Source organism: Myotis myotis, unplaced genomic scaffold, assembly GCF_014108235.1.
Source record: "Myotis myotis isolate mMyoMyo1 unplaced genomic scaffold, mMyoMyo1.p scaffold_m19_p_6, whole genome shotgun sequence".
In the NCBI taxonomy this organism is placed as follows: domain Eukaryota; kingdom Metazoa; phylum Chordata; class Mammalia; order Chiroptera; family Vespertilionidae; genus Myotis; species Myotis myotis.
The window spans coordinates 6,694,935-6,711,747 of record NW_023416368.1 but is presented as its reverse complement, the minus strand read 5'-3'; the positions used below and the strand labels follow the sequence as shown (position 1 = coordinate 6,711,747).

Genomic DNA, 16,813 nt, shown 5'->3' with positions numbered 1-16,813 from the left:
GGCTCTCACCTGCTCTGCAGGGTGGAAGCTGATACGGAGCAGCTGACTCCAGTGGGGGCACTGGAGCAGGAGGCAGCCAGAGGCAGGAAAAGGCCCGGCCGCGCACCGCGCTGCCCACTCCGCCCGACTTGTCCGTGATGCGCCAGGTCACGGAGAGGCTGCCGGCAAACTTTCCCCTCCGTGCCCAGCAGCAGCTTCCTGCTCCTGTGGGGAGTTCCCCCAGCTCTGATCAAGGCACAAAAAAATCGATCTATTAGATCAAGCAGGAAGGAGAAGGCAGGAGACCAGCCGGGAAGCTGCGGAACGGAGTGTTTTGGCGTAGCAGTCCCCTCCCTTCTGACTGGAGTATTAATTGCTACATTGCCACTGCCTGGAAGAAAGACAGCCAGCCAGCAGAGCCTGGGAGAGCTCCCGCTCCCCCCGCTCGCTCCGCTGCACGCTCCTCCTCGGTTCCCTCGGAGCGCCCGGTGCCCTGGCAGCGCTGGCCCAGCCCTGGCATCCCCAGGTCCTCCTGTGGGTAGCACTTGAGTGGAGGGAAGGACAGCGTGCCCTGCAGGCTCTCTGGATGCAGGAGCCGGGCTCCCTGCAGAGGCAGCTGTGCGGTGCCAGGAGCTCCCGTGGTGCGTCCCTCTCTCAGGGCTCGCCCAGGCGGGCGCCAGGTGCCAGGGGCACGCAGAGCGGAAGCCTTCGCTTCTGGGCACTGACAGCAGAGCCTGCCTCCCCTCTGCCACCATGAGCGGCTGCTCCAAAAGATGCAAGCTTGGCTTCGTGAAATTTGCCCAGACCATCTTGAAGCTCATCACCGGGACCCTCAGCAAAGGTAGGAAGCCTGGCCCGGACCCTCCTTTTCTGCCTTGACGGGATCTGGCTGGTTGGGGCGCCTTGGCGTGGCCAGGGGGGCCGTTCTGGTGTGCGTGGGTCCCGAGGAGGCGGGGAGGGGACCGGTGGCTGGGATTTGGGGTTGCTGACAGCCTGGGTCCTGGCCTGGGCGGGCAGGCACCCGGCCAGGGAGCTCAGCTGGCGTTAATTGTCTGGAACTTTGGAGATGGGTTTGGTGGTGTGTGGCGATCGGTTACAGTCGGGCAGAGGGAGAGAGCCCTTCCCGGAGCACTGGAAGCTGCTTAGCGTGACTAGAGTTTCAAGAAGTTATCCGCAGAGTGTGTGTCTTGTTGATAAGAGAGACTTGGTGCGGGGGCTGTGAGTAACTGAGAACGGAGATGCTGGAGGGCCAGCAGGCGGCGGCCCTGGGCCCTGGTGGGGGTGGGACCCGTCGCTCTGGGCTTGATGTACTGAGCTTTCTCGGGGGGTTCCAGCGTGCTGCGTTTCAGGGGCTCTGGTCGTCGGTCTGCCTCTTGGACCCCTGCCCCTCCGCATCGCCTGCCTGTGTTGATGTCTGTCATCTGCTTCTCTAAGTGCGGGGGTGGCAGCCAGTCCCCAAGTTGCCTCCCCGGCAGCCCAGAAAGGGCGGTAGGGGACTACAGCCAGGACTTGTGTGTCTGTGACTCCGCCCCCGGGGCAGAGGGGAGACTGTCTTCTCAGGGGCCATCCCTGCCTCTGGAGCCCCATCTTCCACCCTGACCAGGGAGGTGAGGCCCTCGGGGACACCCTGGCAAACTTTCTGGAGAGAATATTTAAAGGGACAGCAGCAGCATGATGTGGCTTTGCTGGCTGGAAAAAATGTCTTTAAAATTCACACCTGATTCAGGAGGTGGGGTTATGGGGGAGATGCATTGGAAGCAGGAGGCAGGAGAGTTGATCAGGATTTTAAAACTTGAAGATGAGCGAAGAGACGGGCCGTGTGTGGCAGCTCTAATAATGATATGGCTCAGGTCCCCAGCTGCGTCGTGGGTTTGGCCTGCTGCAAATTGAGAGGCGTGTGTGTGTGTGTGTGTGGTGGGGAGAGAGGGTGAGATGTTGCTATCTACTTTCTCAGGCCCTTTCGTCGCTCCTGTTCTGTCCCCACTGCACTCCTCCAGGGAGCCCAGGGGGACTGCACCCCCAAGGCTGAGGGTCAGCTGCCTGGCAGAACTATTGGGAGGCCTGTGTGGGATGGGCTGACGTGAGGAGGAGCGTGCAGAGGGCTGGGGAGATTGCACAAAGTCCCACCACTCAATCCTCTGAGACAAATTGAGGCTCCACACCCACCTCCCACGCCCACCCCCGTCATCTTCCTCCCTGCCCCCCGCATCTCTGGCACCAGGATCTCAGGAGTGTGGGGTGACGGGCAGCATCTCAGGCCAGTCTCTGCTTCCCAGAAGTGCAGCAGCAAGAGCTTGGGTTGGAGTTTAGAAACCTGGGTCTCAAGGCTGACTTTGCTCCCTGGGCAAGCCCCTGCCTCGCTGAGCCTGCTTCCTGGTGTGGGAGATGTGTCCGTTACCTTCGGCCTGTCTACTCCCAGCACCGCCTCAAGGACCCAGGAAGCTGAGACGGGGATTCCTTTACAGCAAGGGTCCTCAAACTACGGCCCGCGGGCCACATGCGGCCCGCTGAAAACATTTACCCGGCCCACCGGGTGTTTTTGCCACCGCTGCCTGTTGATTAGCAGCCGACTAGTTTTTTTTTAAACTATAGTCCGGCCCTGCAACGGTCTGAGGGACAGTGAACTGGCCCCCTGTTTAAAAAGTTTGAGGACCCCTGCTTTACAGAGTGTGTTGCAGTAGCCACACCTGAGGGTGTGGTCGGGATTGAGATGGGCCTGGGTCTAGGGAGGATGCCCCACGCCATCTCCTCTACAACTCCAAGGTCAGAAGTGCCTTCATTTAGCTGCAGGTGGGTCTGCACACGCCAGAGGTGGGGAGAGATCACAGAGGGATGTTCTGCAGCAGGAGGGGTGAGTGTGAGAAAGTGAGTCCATCAGAGAGAGTGCTTGCAAAGGGGCATGTGTGCGTGTGTGTGTGTGTGTGTGTGTGTATGAGAAAGAGAGGACTAGAGATGGAGAGAGAGGATGGACAGCTATCTGAATTCAAGAGCATGAAGATGCTATCTTCTGCCTACAATCGTTGGCTCAATGTTTGTTTATTACCGACTGCTGCACACTCATTACTAGACACGGGACACGTGGATGAATAAGATGCAAGCCCTCGCCCTGGCCGGTTTGTCTCCGTGGACAGAGCATCAGCCCACAGACTGAAGGATCTCAGGTTCAGTTCCAGTCAAGGGCACGTACCTTGGTTGCAGGCTCGATTCCCAGCCCCTTGCGGGAGGCAGCCAGTCTCTCATAGAGATGTTTCTCTATCTCTCCCCCTTCCTTCCACTCTCCCTAAAAGTATCTTCAGGTGAGGGTTAACAAACAAACAGAAAGAATGCAAGCTCTCCATCCAGAAATGGGTATTCAGGTGGGGGCACAGACGGAGGACACAGGCACCGCCTGGACATGACGCTGATGGAGGCATGGGGGCCACGGGGCCAGGGAAGGGCAGCCTGGGGCAGAGCTGAGATGAGCAGGGGGCAGGGCTGGGCAGATGGAAGGACTGTCGGGCTCTGCAGAGAAACCAGCCAGTGGGTCAGGACAGCCCCTCTCTCCTCCCAGAATCCCAGACACTAAAATCCATGTCGCATGGAAAGTGCTCCATGGGAACCCACACTGGGGACCCGCACCGGGACCTGGCCTTTCCCTGACCTGCCTCAGTCCTGAGCTTTCTGTGGCTGAGGCTCAGGAAGGTGGCCCACAGCCGGTGCCAGGACAGGACCATGTCTCCCAGCCCCGCACAGAGCACCAAGTGTTTACACAGCCTGGCTCTGCGCCAGGCAAACCCTAGGAAGCTGGTGTACTGCCCAACCCAGGTGTTTGCTAAATATTTCTTAAATAAATGGCTGTGGGAGCAGGGCCAGGCCTGGAGCAGGTGAGCGGAAAAAGATCTAATGCAGTGGTTCTCAACCTTCTGGCCCTTTAAATACAGTTCCTCAAGTTGTGACCCAACCATAAAACTATTTTCGTGGCTACTTCATAACTGTAATGTTGCTACTGTTATGAATCGTCATGTAAATATCTGATATGCAGGATGGTCTTAGGTGACCTCTGCGAAAGGGTCTTTCGACCGCCAAAGGGGTCGCGACCCACAGGTTGAGAACCGCTGGTCTAATGTATAGATCAGCCCTCAGTGGATTTAGATGAGGCTCTGTGTGGGCATATTACAGTTGCTTAATGATTTGGGGGTTTAATTGTGCTTTTGCTTATTCATTATTTATTGCACTGAGTCCTACATTGCTGTAATCCAAGCCTTAGAAGGCGTTTCTTTGTCCCTCTCAGGAGCATAAAGGTACTGCAGGACCAGGTACCCCCTGCTGGTCCTGGGACCACGTATTGTTTCTTAGCTGCCTTGGGCATACCTGGGGGGTAGGGGGGGCCCACAACCCCTTCCCTGTCCTTCCTGTCCCTGAAATCGGCTTCCCCCACTTGATGCCAGCAATCCCCTTTCCTGGTGGTCCAGGCTGCTCCGTGGCCCAGAATCCTCATCAGTGCCCTTTTCAAAGATGAGCTGATCAGGTTCTTCTGCTCAAACCCCCACCCTTGACTTTGACCTTTTCCTGTAAGAACATGGTTGGGAAAGGCCGTCTTCCCCACCGGACTTAGGACTGCATGCTCTTTGCACACCACTGTAGCCAGAATTCCTGTCTAGTGCCCAGCCCAGAGTGGGCACTTCACCAGCCGTGTAGGATGAACAGAGCAGCACCGCCTGGCACAGATGCCAGCCAGGGCCCTGAGATAAGCTTGACGTCGGAGCTTTCTAGGACGCACCAGGCAGGCCCCTGTCCCAGCAGCTCAGCAAACGTGCTCTGAATCTGCCCACGTGCAGCCAGAGGGTGAGCCTCGGCCAGACCATTCATTCAGAACTGTGCCCGAGTGTGCTTCCTGGCACCCCCACTCCTGCCCCTTCAGCTCTCCTTTGATTTGTCTTACATGCTGGATGTCTCCAAATTTAAAGGAAGAGTTTCTCTTCCATTAAAAACAAAAAAGAAGTTTGCAAACCAGCAATGCAGGGGAAAGGACAATGGGTGCCGGCCTGGGACATCTGGGTCCTCACCCCTCTGGCCACGGGTGCCTGCACTATCACATGGAGTCACAAGTCCCTCCTTACAGGGTTCACGCGGCGGTGTACACACGGCTCCCTGCATGGCAAGTGCTTGGCAGACGTTCTTTGGTGCTGCAATTGATAGCTGATCCTCTCAGGGCTGTGAGCGCCATGGGCCTGCGTTCCTCACTCACTGCTGGTTTTTCAAGCTCTGGGCACAGACTCCGAGGGGTGTCTCTAGTTTCTAGAACATTCCCTGCTTCCCCTCTCCTGCACGTGCTTTCCTAAGGCCCTACCCCGTGCTGAGATGACATTTGCACCATTCCCCACACCTGGTTCCCTGATCAGGCGCATGACTCTCAGAGCCAGTGCCCCACTCCACCCCCAGCTTAGCCAAAGCCCAGCTCCTGACTTAGATGTGCAGTTAAACCGAGGTCTGGGAAACCCGCCTCTTCCTGTGCAACCAGCTCCCCACTCCCTCACAGAGCCCCCAGGGCTGCGGGTGTGCAGCCTGCATTCTGGCCAGGCAGGTTCCTGCCCAAATCCTTCTTAACTTTGGGAACCCATCTGTCACCCCAGGCAGAGATGGCAGAGCCAAAACAAGGAAGGAGGAATCCAGGCCAGGAGAGCTTGTAGCATCATCCTGGCCACCCACGTGGCTGCAGCGTGGGAAGGCGGTGCGGGGGCCGACCTTAGAGATTTATCTCCAGGACAATGCCCTGCAGCCCCCCCTCCCCTCCCACCCAGGCCCAGGCTGTTTCTCTCTGTGTGAGTCAGGACCTCGGCTTCAGACCCATCTGAGACATGCTGTTCCTCTTGCTTCCTCCTCAACTGCTTGCTATTCAGGATCCTCAAGAAACTGACTTTGAACTTGGGGATGGCCTCTGCCTTTAGCAGGTTGGGCTGAGTCCCAACTCTGCCTGGTGTCTCCCAGCTGTGTGAGCTTGGGGGAGTTACACAACCTCCGCAAGCCAGGGTTCCTCGCTTTTAATTGGAGATAATGATATTATCAACTGCCCAAGGTTGTTTTTCCTTTAATGAGAATAATACAAGGAACAGGCTGGCAGCCATCCGGTGACCTTGCACTTGCAAGGAGCTGAGGGTGAGGCCCTCCTTAAACATTGCGCCCTCAGCACCTCTCGCCTCTCACCCCAGTCCTGGCCCTGGAAGTAGGCATCGTAGTCACCGTATTAACCGATGAGGAAGCTGAGCTTTAGGTAAGCCAGGGGGCCCAGCAGGCCCTGCTGTGGCTGAGACCAGGTGCACGGTGCTCCGCTGCACGGGGCTGGGGGGGATGGCCCTGCAGGCGCTGCTCCCCACCTCGGCACCAGCAGAGACTGCCCCAGTTTCCCCCTCACTTTGTAGGTGGGTTTGTCAAGAGCTGTTGCATCAGCTGAGTCACTTCAGGGCAGCCACCTGTCCTGTGAGGGGCTGGGGCAAATGCCATAATGTGGTGTGGCCTGGGGTAAGGAATGAACTTCATGGGGAAAGGGACCGTGCCTCAGGCCAAGGTCAGCAAGACAGCCATGTGCATACTCTTGCAGCTCACATAGGTGCGCCGGGGCCGGGCCCCTGCCGGATGCTGAGTGCGTTCTGCACCCACGAGGAACCCCCTTCTTATAGGGAAAGTGTGAGAAGGGGTTTTGTTGATGGGGAAACAAATATACAGGTTCTGGGTGCCAGGGAACCTGGGAGTGAACTGACTGTTTACTAGAATTCTCTGGACAAGCACCGGCCCTGACACTGGGGACCCGGGACCTGTGAGCTGGGACAGTGCCTCCGCCTTAGGAGGGTGCCACCCATCCCAGGAGAAGGGTGCACTCTCCTCTGAGGGAGAAGCGAGAGTCTCCACCATCGCAGGTCACGGCTGGCTCCCTGTCCTGGCCGTGCAAGCGGGCACCGGGGCTGTGTTAGGACAGCCCCACTGCCTGGTGCTTGTCATAGGTGGAGCCCTCGATGGCCACAGCCCGGTCCAGCTTCCTCTGCATCCAAAGCCAGCGCCGCCAGGGAACGTGCTTGCGTGGCTCTCAGTGCCGAGTAGCCCTGATCCCAGCCTACAGATCTCTCATCCTGGGGCCTCTGTAGCAGGCCCATCACTCTGTCTCCCATTCCGACTGCACCCCAGCTCTCTAGCGGGCCTCTCCTCCGGATGACCCCAATACCAGGCAGGAATAATTTGTTCAGGGCTGCTTATCTTGGCAGCGCTGCGCAGACATCCTATTAACTTCAGGACCACGGGGGAGCGGCTAGCGTGTCCCAAATTAAAAGTGGCTGGAAATGGGCCCCTCTCGCAGGAGGGAGGGCACCGTGGGCTGCGGCACCAAGACGCAGGGTGGAGTGGATCCAGCCAGGTCCCAGTCAGCCTTCAGAGGCCTGGAGGTCCCTGGCCGTGCCAGTGTGACCCTCAGAATTCTAAGGGTGACAGAAGCTTGCCGAGGTCACCCCTCTCACCAGGTCCCGTGTCCCTGAGAGCCTTCGATTCCTGAGTGTGGAAGTGGTTGTGTGAAGTAGGCAAGGAAGGCAGCAGATAAAAACACGGGGAGCCAGACTGCCCTGGGTTCAAATCTTACCACATTTCGGCAGGATCACCTGGGACAAGCCATGTCCCACCTTGTGTCCTCTTCTGGAAAATGGGACCAGTAATTCCCACCACACGGGGCCACCACAGACTGAGGGAGATGGGGCCTGTGACACTCAGAGGGCCCCACACATACCAGCTGCCCATCGACATCAAGTTCCCACCCTTCTCGTCTTCTCACATGACTGAACCTTGGACTGGTCGCCAGGAGGAAGCAGGCGGAGCTGAGGCAGCAGGCTCTGGGTCAGGTCCCCGCCCAGCTCTCCTCTGGGAGCCCTGTTCCTCCAGTTTCCCCGCCTCAGTCATTCTCAGCTGCAAGTCCTGAAATCGGGGCCTTGTCCACTGCTGAGACCACCCTTTATATGTAGTGGTTGCTGTGTTTACTGGCCATCCTCCTACCCCCATGAGAACGTGAGATCTGCATAAGCACTCATTGGGTGGGGCTTGGTTTTGGTGCCTCAAGCACCCAATGGATGTTGAATAAATGATGACTGAAGGCTTTGCCTGCCCAGCACCATCCGGTCATGTGGCTGGAACCCCTTTTTGAGGCCTGGTCTTCGCCGGGCTAGTTTGGAGGCCTCCCACTCCCCATTTCCCCGTTCTGAAGGTCTGTGCTGGAGTTGGACAGAGCAACCAGCCAGAATGACCTTGATGAGACAAGTGGTTAGTGCAAGTAAGACCAAGGGCTGCCCCGCTGGGTAGCTTGGTTGGTTGAGCACTGTCCTGTATACCAAAAAGGTTCAATGATCTGTCAGGGCACATCCTTAGGATGCAGGTTTGATCACCAGTTAGGAAGTGTATGGGAGGCAACCAATCAATGTTTCTCTCTCTCTTTCTCCCTTCCTTTAAAATCAATATATATGATTTCATTAAAAAATAAAACAAGGGCTTATTCCTCTTGAACTCCATGGGATGCCCCTCAGCAGCAGGCCCACCTGGCCATCCACTACAGTGGCCAGTGGCCATCTGCACCCCACCAGAAGGGCAGGGGAGGATGCAGGCTCTGGGCTTCCCCAGAAAGACAGAGAGCTGGGGAGAGGATCTTTTGGGGAGAGAAAGCAGAGATGAGTGACTGCACAGGCTTCCTGCGTCAGGTGGCTAAAAAGGGAAGCCAGGACGCCAGGAAAAGATGCCATGGAAGGGGTTCACCACCACCAGTGACCAGCCCCCTCCTCACAGATCCCCAGTCTGGAGGCGGAAGAAGGCTTTCTTTCCATTGGGGTGAAGGTGGCAGGGCCCTGAGCACAAAGCCAGCCCTGGTTCCGTCTGGGTGACGCCATCACATTTCCATTTCATGTTCTTCGTGCTACAGAAGCAGCAGCTCTTGACCCGGGCCTGAGTTGAAATCCAAGTCCTCACATTTTCTCACTGAGCCAGTGGCTTCCTTCTCTGGGCTTCAGTTTCTTCATCTCTAAAATGAGGGAGTTGCTGATTTCAGCTTTGGGATTATTACATACAATAACAGTCATTGCAACACTACCCACGGCTCCGGCTCATGGCTCCACTTCATGACTCCAAGTGCTCTGTCTGTGCGGGCCATCGAATGTGCACAAGGACCCTGGAAGACGGAGAGCTCTTGCTAACCCCATTGACAAGTGGGAAGACCTGAGACTGGCCCCAAGCCACACAGCCAGCAAGGGACAGACCAGAACTGGGAGGCGGGCTGTCAGTCTCCAAGTTCCGGCTTTACCCTCCCCATTACCCTCTCCATTTCTGAAACTCAGATCCAGGATAATGAACCATGAAGACCAACGGATTCTTTCCCCTTTTGGTTAAAAGGCGACATGCTGGTTTCAGAAATCCAGGTTTTAAGGTCTCCGTTCTGCCTGAAGCAGCACAATTCTGGAGAATTCCCCTGAGACCTGAGACCCCTCTCTCCCCAACCCCCCAGTCTACACCCCAATCCATTCTCCGCAGGTCACCCTTTCCAGTCAAACAAAACATATGGAGAACTGGCCCGCCAGCCAAGACTGCAGGAGCAAAGGGAAGGACGCACCCGGCAGCGTGCCCAGTGTGATGTCAGTCTGGCCAGTTCTCACTTCTTCCTAGGACTGGGCAGGAATGGGGAGGAAGATGTGAATCTGAGGCCGTGTCTGAGACGCTGAGGTTAGCCTACCCCAATTTTCTGTCTGTAATCTTTTGATTAACCCTGGGCCAGTTTGGGTGGCATTATTGAACCATCTGCGCTTGGCAGGCAGCGCCAAGCCCAGGCTTGCTGCTCGCTATCTGCAAACGTCAGCTGGGAGCCTGCTGTCACTTGGAGTCGGGATGCTCCTAAGCTACAAGGCACATTGGACTGCAGAACGCTCCTGGCATCCTTGTGCTGATTAACCCTTCCCGAGCCGCGCCAGTCCTGAAATGCGGCCTGCTGTTCCACGATGAGCAGGAAACGCAGGACGAACAATAGTTGCCGGTATTCATTGAGGGCTACTGATTGGCTGGGGCTTTGCAAGGATCCCTACCTGCAACCCAGCCCTAGCCCTGTGAGCTGCCTGCTCTTACGATTCCTACCCTGAGGCCAGGAGCGGTTGAATCACTAGCCCCAGGTCACAAAGTCAAGGAACACTCTCACAGTCAAATCCCGCAGGACCATCACCCCCTGTTATGGACTGAATTCTGTCCCCCATCCCCCAACTCACCCCTGATGTGACTGTATTTGGAGATAAGACCTTGAAAGAGGTCATTAAGGTTCAGTGAGGTCATAAGAGTAGGGCACTGATCCCATGGGACCGGTGTCCTTGCCAGAAAAGGAAGGGCCGTGGTCAGTTTGGCCCGAAGGATAGAGCACCAGCCCTGGGACTGAAGAGTCGCAGGTTTGATTCTGATCAAGGTCAAGGGCACGTACCTTGGTTGCAGGCTCAATCCCCAGCCCAGTCAGGGTGCATGTGAGAGGCAACCAATCCATGTGTCTCTCTCACATCAATGTTTCTCTCTCTGTGTCTCTCTCCCACTCTCTTAAAATCAATGGGAAAATATCCTCAAGTGAGAATTAACAAAAAAAGAAAAAAAAAGGAGGAAGGGACAGCAGGGGAGCACACACATGGAGAAAAGGCCATGTGGGGTCATGGCAAGACGAGCACAGTGGCCATCTCCAAGCAGAGAGAGGCCTGACCAGGAACCGACGCTGCCAGCACCTTGACCTTGGACATACATCCCCCGGAACCGTGAGAAAATAACTGTATGTTGTTTAAGTCACCGGCCCGGGGTATTTTGTCACGGCAGCCCTAGGACATTAATCCACCCCCGCAAAAATCTACTCTAAGCAGATCACCAGCATGCACACAAAGGCTTTTATTCATGGGCATCCATCATGGGCTTTCGTTACAATAGTGAAAAGCTGGAGACGATCTCTAAACGTCAGTGGAAGCATAGCAGGTGAAATAAACTTTGGTTCACCTATCTGAGGAATAGTATTAAAGCTTTTTAAAATGATTCTGAGGACAGCTTAATGGCATGCAGAAATGCCATTGACAGAACAGTAGGTGGAAAAGCAGGAAACAAGTGTTTGTGACAATGAGGTTCCACCCTGTGAGTAGGTGTGTGCATAGAAAAGCAAAATAGAACAGAAATAAGCTGAAATATCAGCATGGGTTTTAGTTGAGGTTAAGGGTTATTTTTTAAAGTTCTTGAGCTGTATTGCACTAACCATGTATAGTTCAACATTCACTGAACACGCAGCGATAGTGTTTTTAATTCTTCTCAATGCCTTCAGTAAAAGCTGTGCTTTCCCTGCCGCTATATCACAGCCTGTCCTGCCCGTGTCCGTGCACACCCGGACTGCTAGGCCTGGTTCTCGCCGCCTGTGTCCCACTGTCCCAGCCCCGGTCCTGCCTGTCTCCCCCGCCTGCGTGCACACTCTCCACCAGCCCAGCCACACTGGTGTCCACATGGCTTCTAATCCAGCCTCGTGTTTGAAGTCCCTGAACCTAACCCCCCAATGGTTCATAAACATACACACGCACACACATTCACACCACATGCACTCGTGTATGCACACCTGCATGCGCACACACGCACAGGCATAAGCTGTGCTATGAAATGATCTTAGTTCAAATACCAGTTTTATGGCCTATGAATTGGGCACTAATGACCTCGGACAAATTGCTTACCTTCTAGGTCTCAGTATTTTCATCAATAAAATGGGATAAAGAAAATCATAATGTATTTTTTCCCTACAGCTGCCTGGAGGGTGGGATGAATGTGTGTGAAGGGCTGGTGAAGAGTCTGGCACACCTAAGACCACTGTGATCTATCGACATCGCTAGTGTGAAATAGGAAAATCCAATTCTCAGCCATGCAGTCACTTATGCTCGCCTCCACCCCCTAAGCTTCTCAGCCCTGGATGACTGAGTAGAGTGCTGTGATGTGGGGAGCTTTTGCTCACTTATTCTCTCTCTGCCACTAGCCTGGGAGCAGCCAGTGTCCATGTCTCCAGGGCCTGGCACAGAGAAGGCAACCAGTAAGCACACAAAACCCAAAATGAGAAACTTAAAGGGTTCAAGAGGAGCTTTAAAGAAAGTTCTCATCAGCCCTAGCCAGTTTGGCTCAGTGGATAGAGCGTCGGCCTGCAGACCAAAGGGTCCCGGGTTCAATTCTGATCAAGGGCATGTACCTCACTTGCAGGCTCCTCCCCGGCCTGGGCCCTGGTCAGGGCTCTTCCAAGCGGCAACCAATCGATGTGTTTCTCTCACATCAATGTTTCTCTCTGTCTTTCCCTCTCTCCTCCACTCTCTAAAAACCAATGGAACAATAACCAATGGATTAAGAATAAAAAGAAAGTTCTCATCAGATACAAGCTCATAATTTCGCTGACGCAGCCACTCTATTCCACGGGCTTCCTGAGATGATGCATCACCTTGATGAATTAGCTGTGGATATAGGCATCCTGCAGTCGGCGTTGGCATGCAATTTAATTTCCAATCGAGCCTGACTTTTGGGCAGAGAGACCTGCCTTCCTCACGCTGGGAGGGTCATTCTGGCCAGACCTATTGTCCCAGACGATGGTTCTCCTGGGATGAGCACTCTGAAGGAAATTGGGCCTTTGACCCTTCGCTGTGACAACTACTGCTCTCCCTCAGCAACTAAGTTATACAAGTAGATTCGAGAAAGTTCAAATCAAAGGCTAACAGTCTGTCTGCGGCGGGAATTTTCTGAGAGGGAATCCAGCTAAAAATGGATCGAGAGGGAGGGAGGCCAGATGGTCAGTGAGGCTCACAAGAAAGAGAAGGGGGAAGTTGCTAGAGAGAAGAAGGGGTGGCAGGAAGTTGTCTGAGCTCAAACAGGGAAGAATCGGGATGATCCAAGGAAGGAGACACGTTTGCTCAGAAAGAATGAACATTTGTGGAGCATCTTTAAGTACCAGACGCTGAGCTGCGTGCTTCGCGTGCCTTTTAGCAACGACTCGTCTCAAGTGCCCCATGAAACAAGCGATGTTACAGCCATTTGCCAGTTGAGGAATCTGAGACTCGGAGACATGAAATAAACTAGCCCAGGTCATCGGCAAGCTGGACTCCAGCTCTGGCTTTCTGAGCTTTCCTCTCTGCCGGTCCCCTGTCCGAAGGAAATACAAGCATATAGTTTAGGGTCATAAGCACAAGGTCATAGTCGGCTGAAACTTACCTCCCCAAAAATGCAAGAATAAGAAAAAAGCATCTAAAACATGTTCTGGCAATGAGAGTAACCGATGGCTGAGTCAGCGTGGGGCAAATGGTCTGATGGCAGGACAACCAAATCCCGCTTCTTAGGGGTTTCTGTATGGGATCCTGCAGCAGTGGGATCTGAGAACTGGGCATCGTGGCCCAGCGTGGCTTAGAGGCCTGAGGGGGTCGGGAGCTCCTCAGGGAACTTCTGGCTTCAGAGAATTTCAATCCCAGGGGTTGGAAAGAAACAGCCGAGGGCCTACAAAACGGTGGCTAAAGACACATACAGACGTTTTCAGAAATATGACTTGTGTGCTCAACAGAGTCATAGAAAAATTAGAGACCAAGAAGGTGTCACGTGGCCCGATTTTTATTAATGATAGTGAGAAAACACCCCAAAGCTGTATGTAAATGAGCTTGCCGTCAACTCCTGGACAAATTCTAGAGCCTCACGCTGGGAGGGTCTTTCCAACTAGAGCAGACTATTAAACCAGTGGTTTGGGAGCACTTGGAAAAGAAAGAAGGGGGACCTGAGAGCCCGGGGGGGAGGGGGGGGCGCTGAGAAAAGTCCTGTCAGACCAGCCTCTGTTCTGTTCTGTTCTGTTCTGTTCTGCTTTTTAATAGGGGCTATTTCAGGGACTGCCTGGCCGTGGCGTGCCTGAGTTCCTGCGAGAGTCTGTGGCTGTGGGCTGAGTGATCATGGAGTCAGGCACGTGAAGCTGGCGCATGTCCCTGTCTGCCTTGGCTGTGCCCAGTTAGAACCTTTACAGGGCTTTTGCAGACACGTGTGTTTGGGCTTCACCCACATCTTCTGACTCTTCAGAGGGAGCCCCCGGGAGCCTGGGCCCTGTGGGAAGGTACATGACGGCGTGCAACAGGCTCTCAGCCCCAACCTCGCCCTGCTTGATATCTTCATGTTTGACGTGGGGCAGAGGCAAGGGGTGGGAAGCACCGTGGTTAGAGAGTAGCGTCTGAAGCTACGCTATCCAGGTATGGATCCTGCTATTTACTAACCTCTAACTTGCTGCTGCTGCAAAAAAAAAAGTTAAATCCCTCCTGTGCCTCTTGCCTCATCTGTAAAGGGGAGATAGTAATAGCAACCCAAAGGATTTCGTGCTGCGTGAGTAAAAGCGTAGCCCAGATTCTGGCCTACAGGGGCCGAGAAAATGTTAACTCTCATTACTATTAGAGATGACGGATGCTTGTACAGGGGGCGATTCGCTAAACACATCCCCAAATGGAAGTGGCTACCTCCTGGCACAGAGAGTCATTCATCAGCAGTGGTCAGCAAACTCATTAGTCAACAGAGCCAAATACCAACAGTACTTCTTCAAAATAGACTCGCCCAGGCCGAAAACCGACTTCTGCGCATGGGCCACGAAGTTTCAATCGCACTGTACGTGTGCGCCCACATGTGGTACTTTGTGGAAGAGCCACACTCAAGGGGCCAAAAAGCCGCATGTGGCTCGCGAGCCGCAGTTTGCCGACCACGGATCTAAAGGGATGTTAATACAGGTTGTCAATGCAGGGGAATGTTGTAGGGAGGGTTCAAGTACCAGATTAGAAAGTGGATTTGGGGAGAGGAGGGCATCCTTTCAATAAGTCACAAGAATGAAGGTTTTATGAATATAAACTTGCATGGAGTAGGTCCTTCACTGTGAGGAAGGAAGACCTTAATAATGGTCGGGAGGGGCGGGAGGGAGAGAGGCAAGAAGATGGAATGCTCCCTGAAGACAGGCAGTGACTCCATCCTCTCTGCCCCTCCCCATCCCCTTGCCTTTGACCTCCAGCAGGTGCCTGAGTTCCAGGGGAGGGACATGGGCGTGCGAGCCAGGCACACCTCTCCAGGCGTGAGCCACTGGCCCACCAGAGGAAATGCAAAAGCAGTGCAAGCACGAGACCCTCACTAGCAGGGTGATCTGTTCAGAACCAATGAGCGCTCTGCTCCCGGGCACCGTTATTCCCCAAAACATTCTCCTCGGTGTGTCACTCCATCCCGCTGAAATGCCGTTATTTCACGCTGGTCCTGCTCACCAAGTTCTGCGGGCAGCAGGCAGGTGTGGATTTGATAGCAGTGGGCCAATCGCTATTGACAGGACCGGGGCATTTGTCTCGGGGGAATGAAGGTCACGGTTAATAGTGCAGGGGCAGTGGGGCCTGGCCCTCCAGGCACTACATTTTCTAGAGGGTGTGGCCTTTCCCCTGCAGGGGCTGCCTGGATACGCTGAGTTGCTGTGCATTGTAGCCCCACGTACAGGTGCATGGAACCCACTTACAAAGGAGCCCCTACATCTGAGACTCGTGTGGGGGCTTCTTTTTCTTGTTTATTTGTTAAAATTAAACTTACATTTTGGAGATAATTGCAGGTTCACATGGGGCTATAAGAAATCACACCAAGAGATCCTATGTACCTTTTACCTAATTTCCCCGATGGCAACATCGTGCAGAAAGCTAATATGGCAGCACAACTGGGACTTCATTGAAAGAGTGGGAGGAGCTTGAGACTGCCCTGAGCCCGGAGGAAGCACCTGGGGAATGGGGTGCTGCCTCCCCTGGGGAGGGTGTCCGCGGATAAGACCGTAGAGCTGGGTCAGGGCCCCCTGCCTGGAAGTGGCAGGTGCTGGTGCAGATTCTGGATGCCCGCCTCTCAGATCCCTGACCCGCAGGAGGGCCTGCTGGGTTGCAGGGCTGCACACTGTTCCAGACCTGGGCACGGGGGCGGCGGGGGCTGCATCCCTGAGCCCTTCTGCTGAGAGGCCAGGCGCTGGAATCAGCGAGCTCGGGGCTTAATTTTCAGCTCCTCACTTGCTGTATGGATGGCTACACTTACCTAGTGGCCAGTGACCTCCTAGAGCAGGGGTCCTCAAACTTTTTAAACAGGGGGCCAGTTGACTGTCCCTCAGACCGTTGGAGGGCCGGACTATAGTTTAAAAAAAACTATGAATAAATTCCTATGCACACTGCACCAATCTTATTTTGAAGTAAAAAAACAAAACGGGAACAAATACAATATTTGTATTTGCATGTGGCCCGCGGGCCATAGTTTGAGGACCCCTGTCCTAGAGCCTTCGTTCTGCATAGTATCTTATATAGCACTCACCGTGTGTCAGTCACTCTTCTAGGAACACTATATAATAAGTCATTTAATACCAACAGTCCTACAAGGAGATATTATTATTAGTTCCCATTTTGCAAATGAGAAAATTGAGGTTCAGAGAGGCACAGTTATTTGCCCCAAGTCACCCAGCTAGCGAATGGCAGGGTTGGGCATTTGAATGCAGGCGTTCACTTCACAAGTCCTCGTACATGACCACTGTCCCGTATTTCTCCTCCTCTCTGATGGATTCAGTAGCACCTCGCTGAATTCTTACAAGGCACACTGCTTGGCACAGTGCCTGGCATGTCATAAAGAAGCACCTAAAATGCTAGTTGATATTGTTGTTGGTATAATTTCTTCTGGGAGTTTCTGCGTATTTATCACTTATTGTCATTAACAATAGCCTCCTTCCTGGCCACCTACTATGTGCCAGACCCTTATTCAGCCCTCTCAGTTTCCCTGAGGGAGGAGTCTGTCTTTTATAGAC

At 54.3% G+C, this 16,813-nt stretch overlaps 1 protein-coding gene across 1 annotated transcript in view; it reads left to right on the top strand.

Annotated features, from left to right (window-relative positions):
* Positions 1 to 231: 231 nt before the first annotated feature.
* Positions 232 to 16,813, top strand: part of KCNIP1 (potassium voltage-gated channel interacting protein 1) — a 250,470-nt gene continuing 233,888 nt past the window's right edge. The window contains exon 1 of the mRNA XM_036315162.1: positions 232 to 820. Coding sequence (XP_036171055.1) covers positions 733 to 820 — 88 coding nt within the window. The 5' untranslated portion in view covers positions 232 to 732. The remainder of the gene's footprint in view (positions 821 to 16,813) is intronic.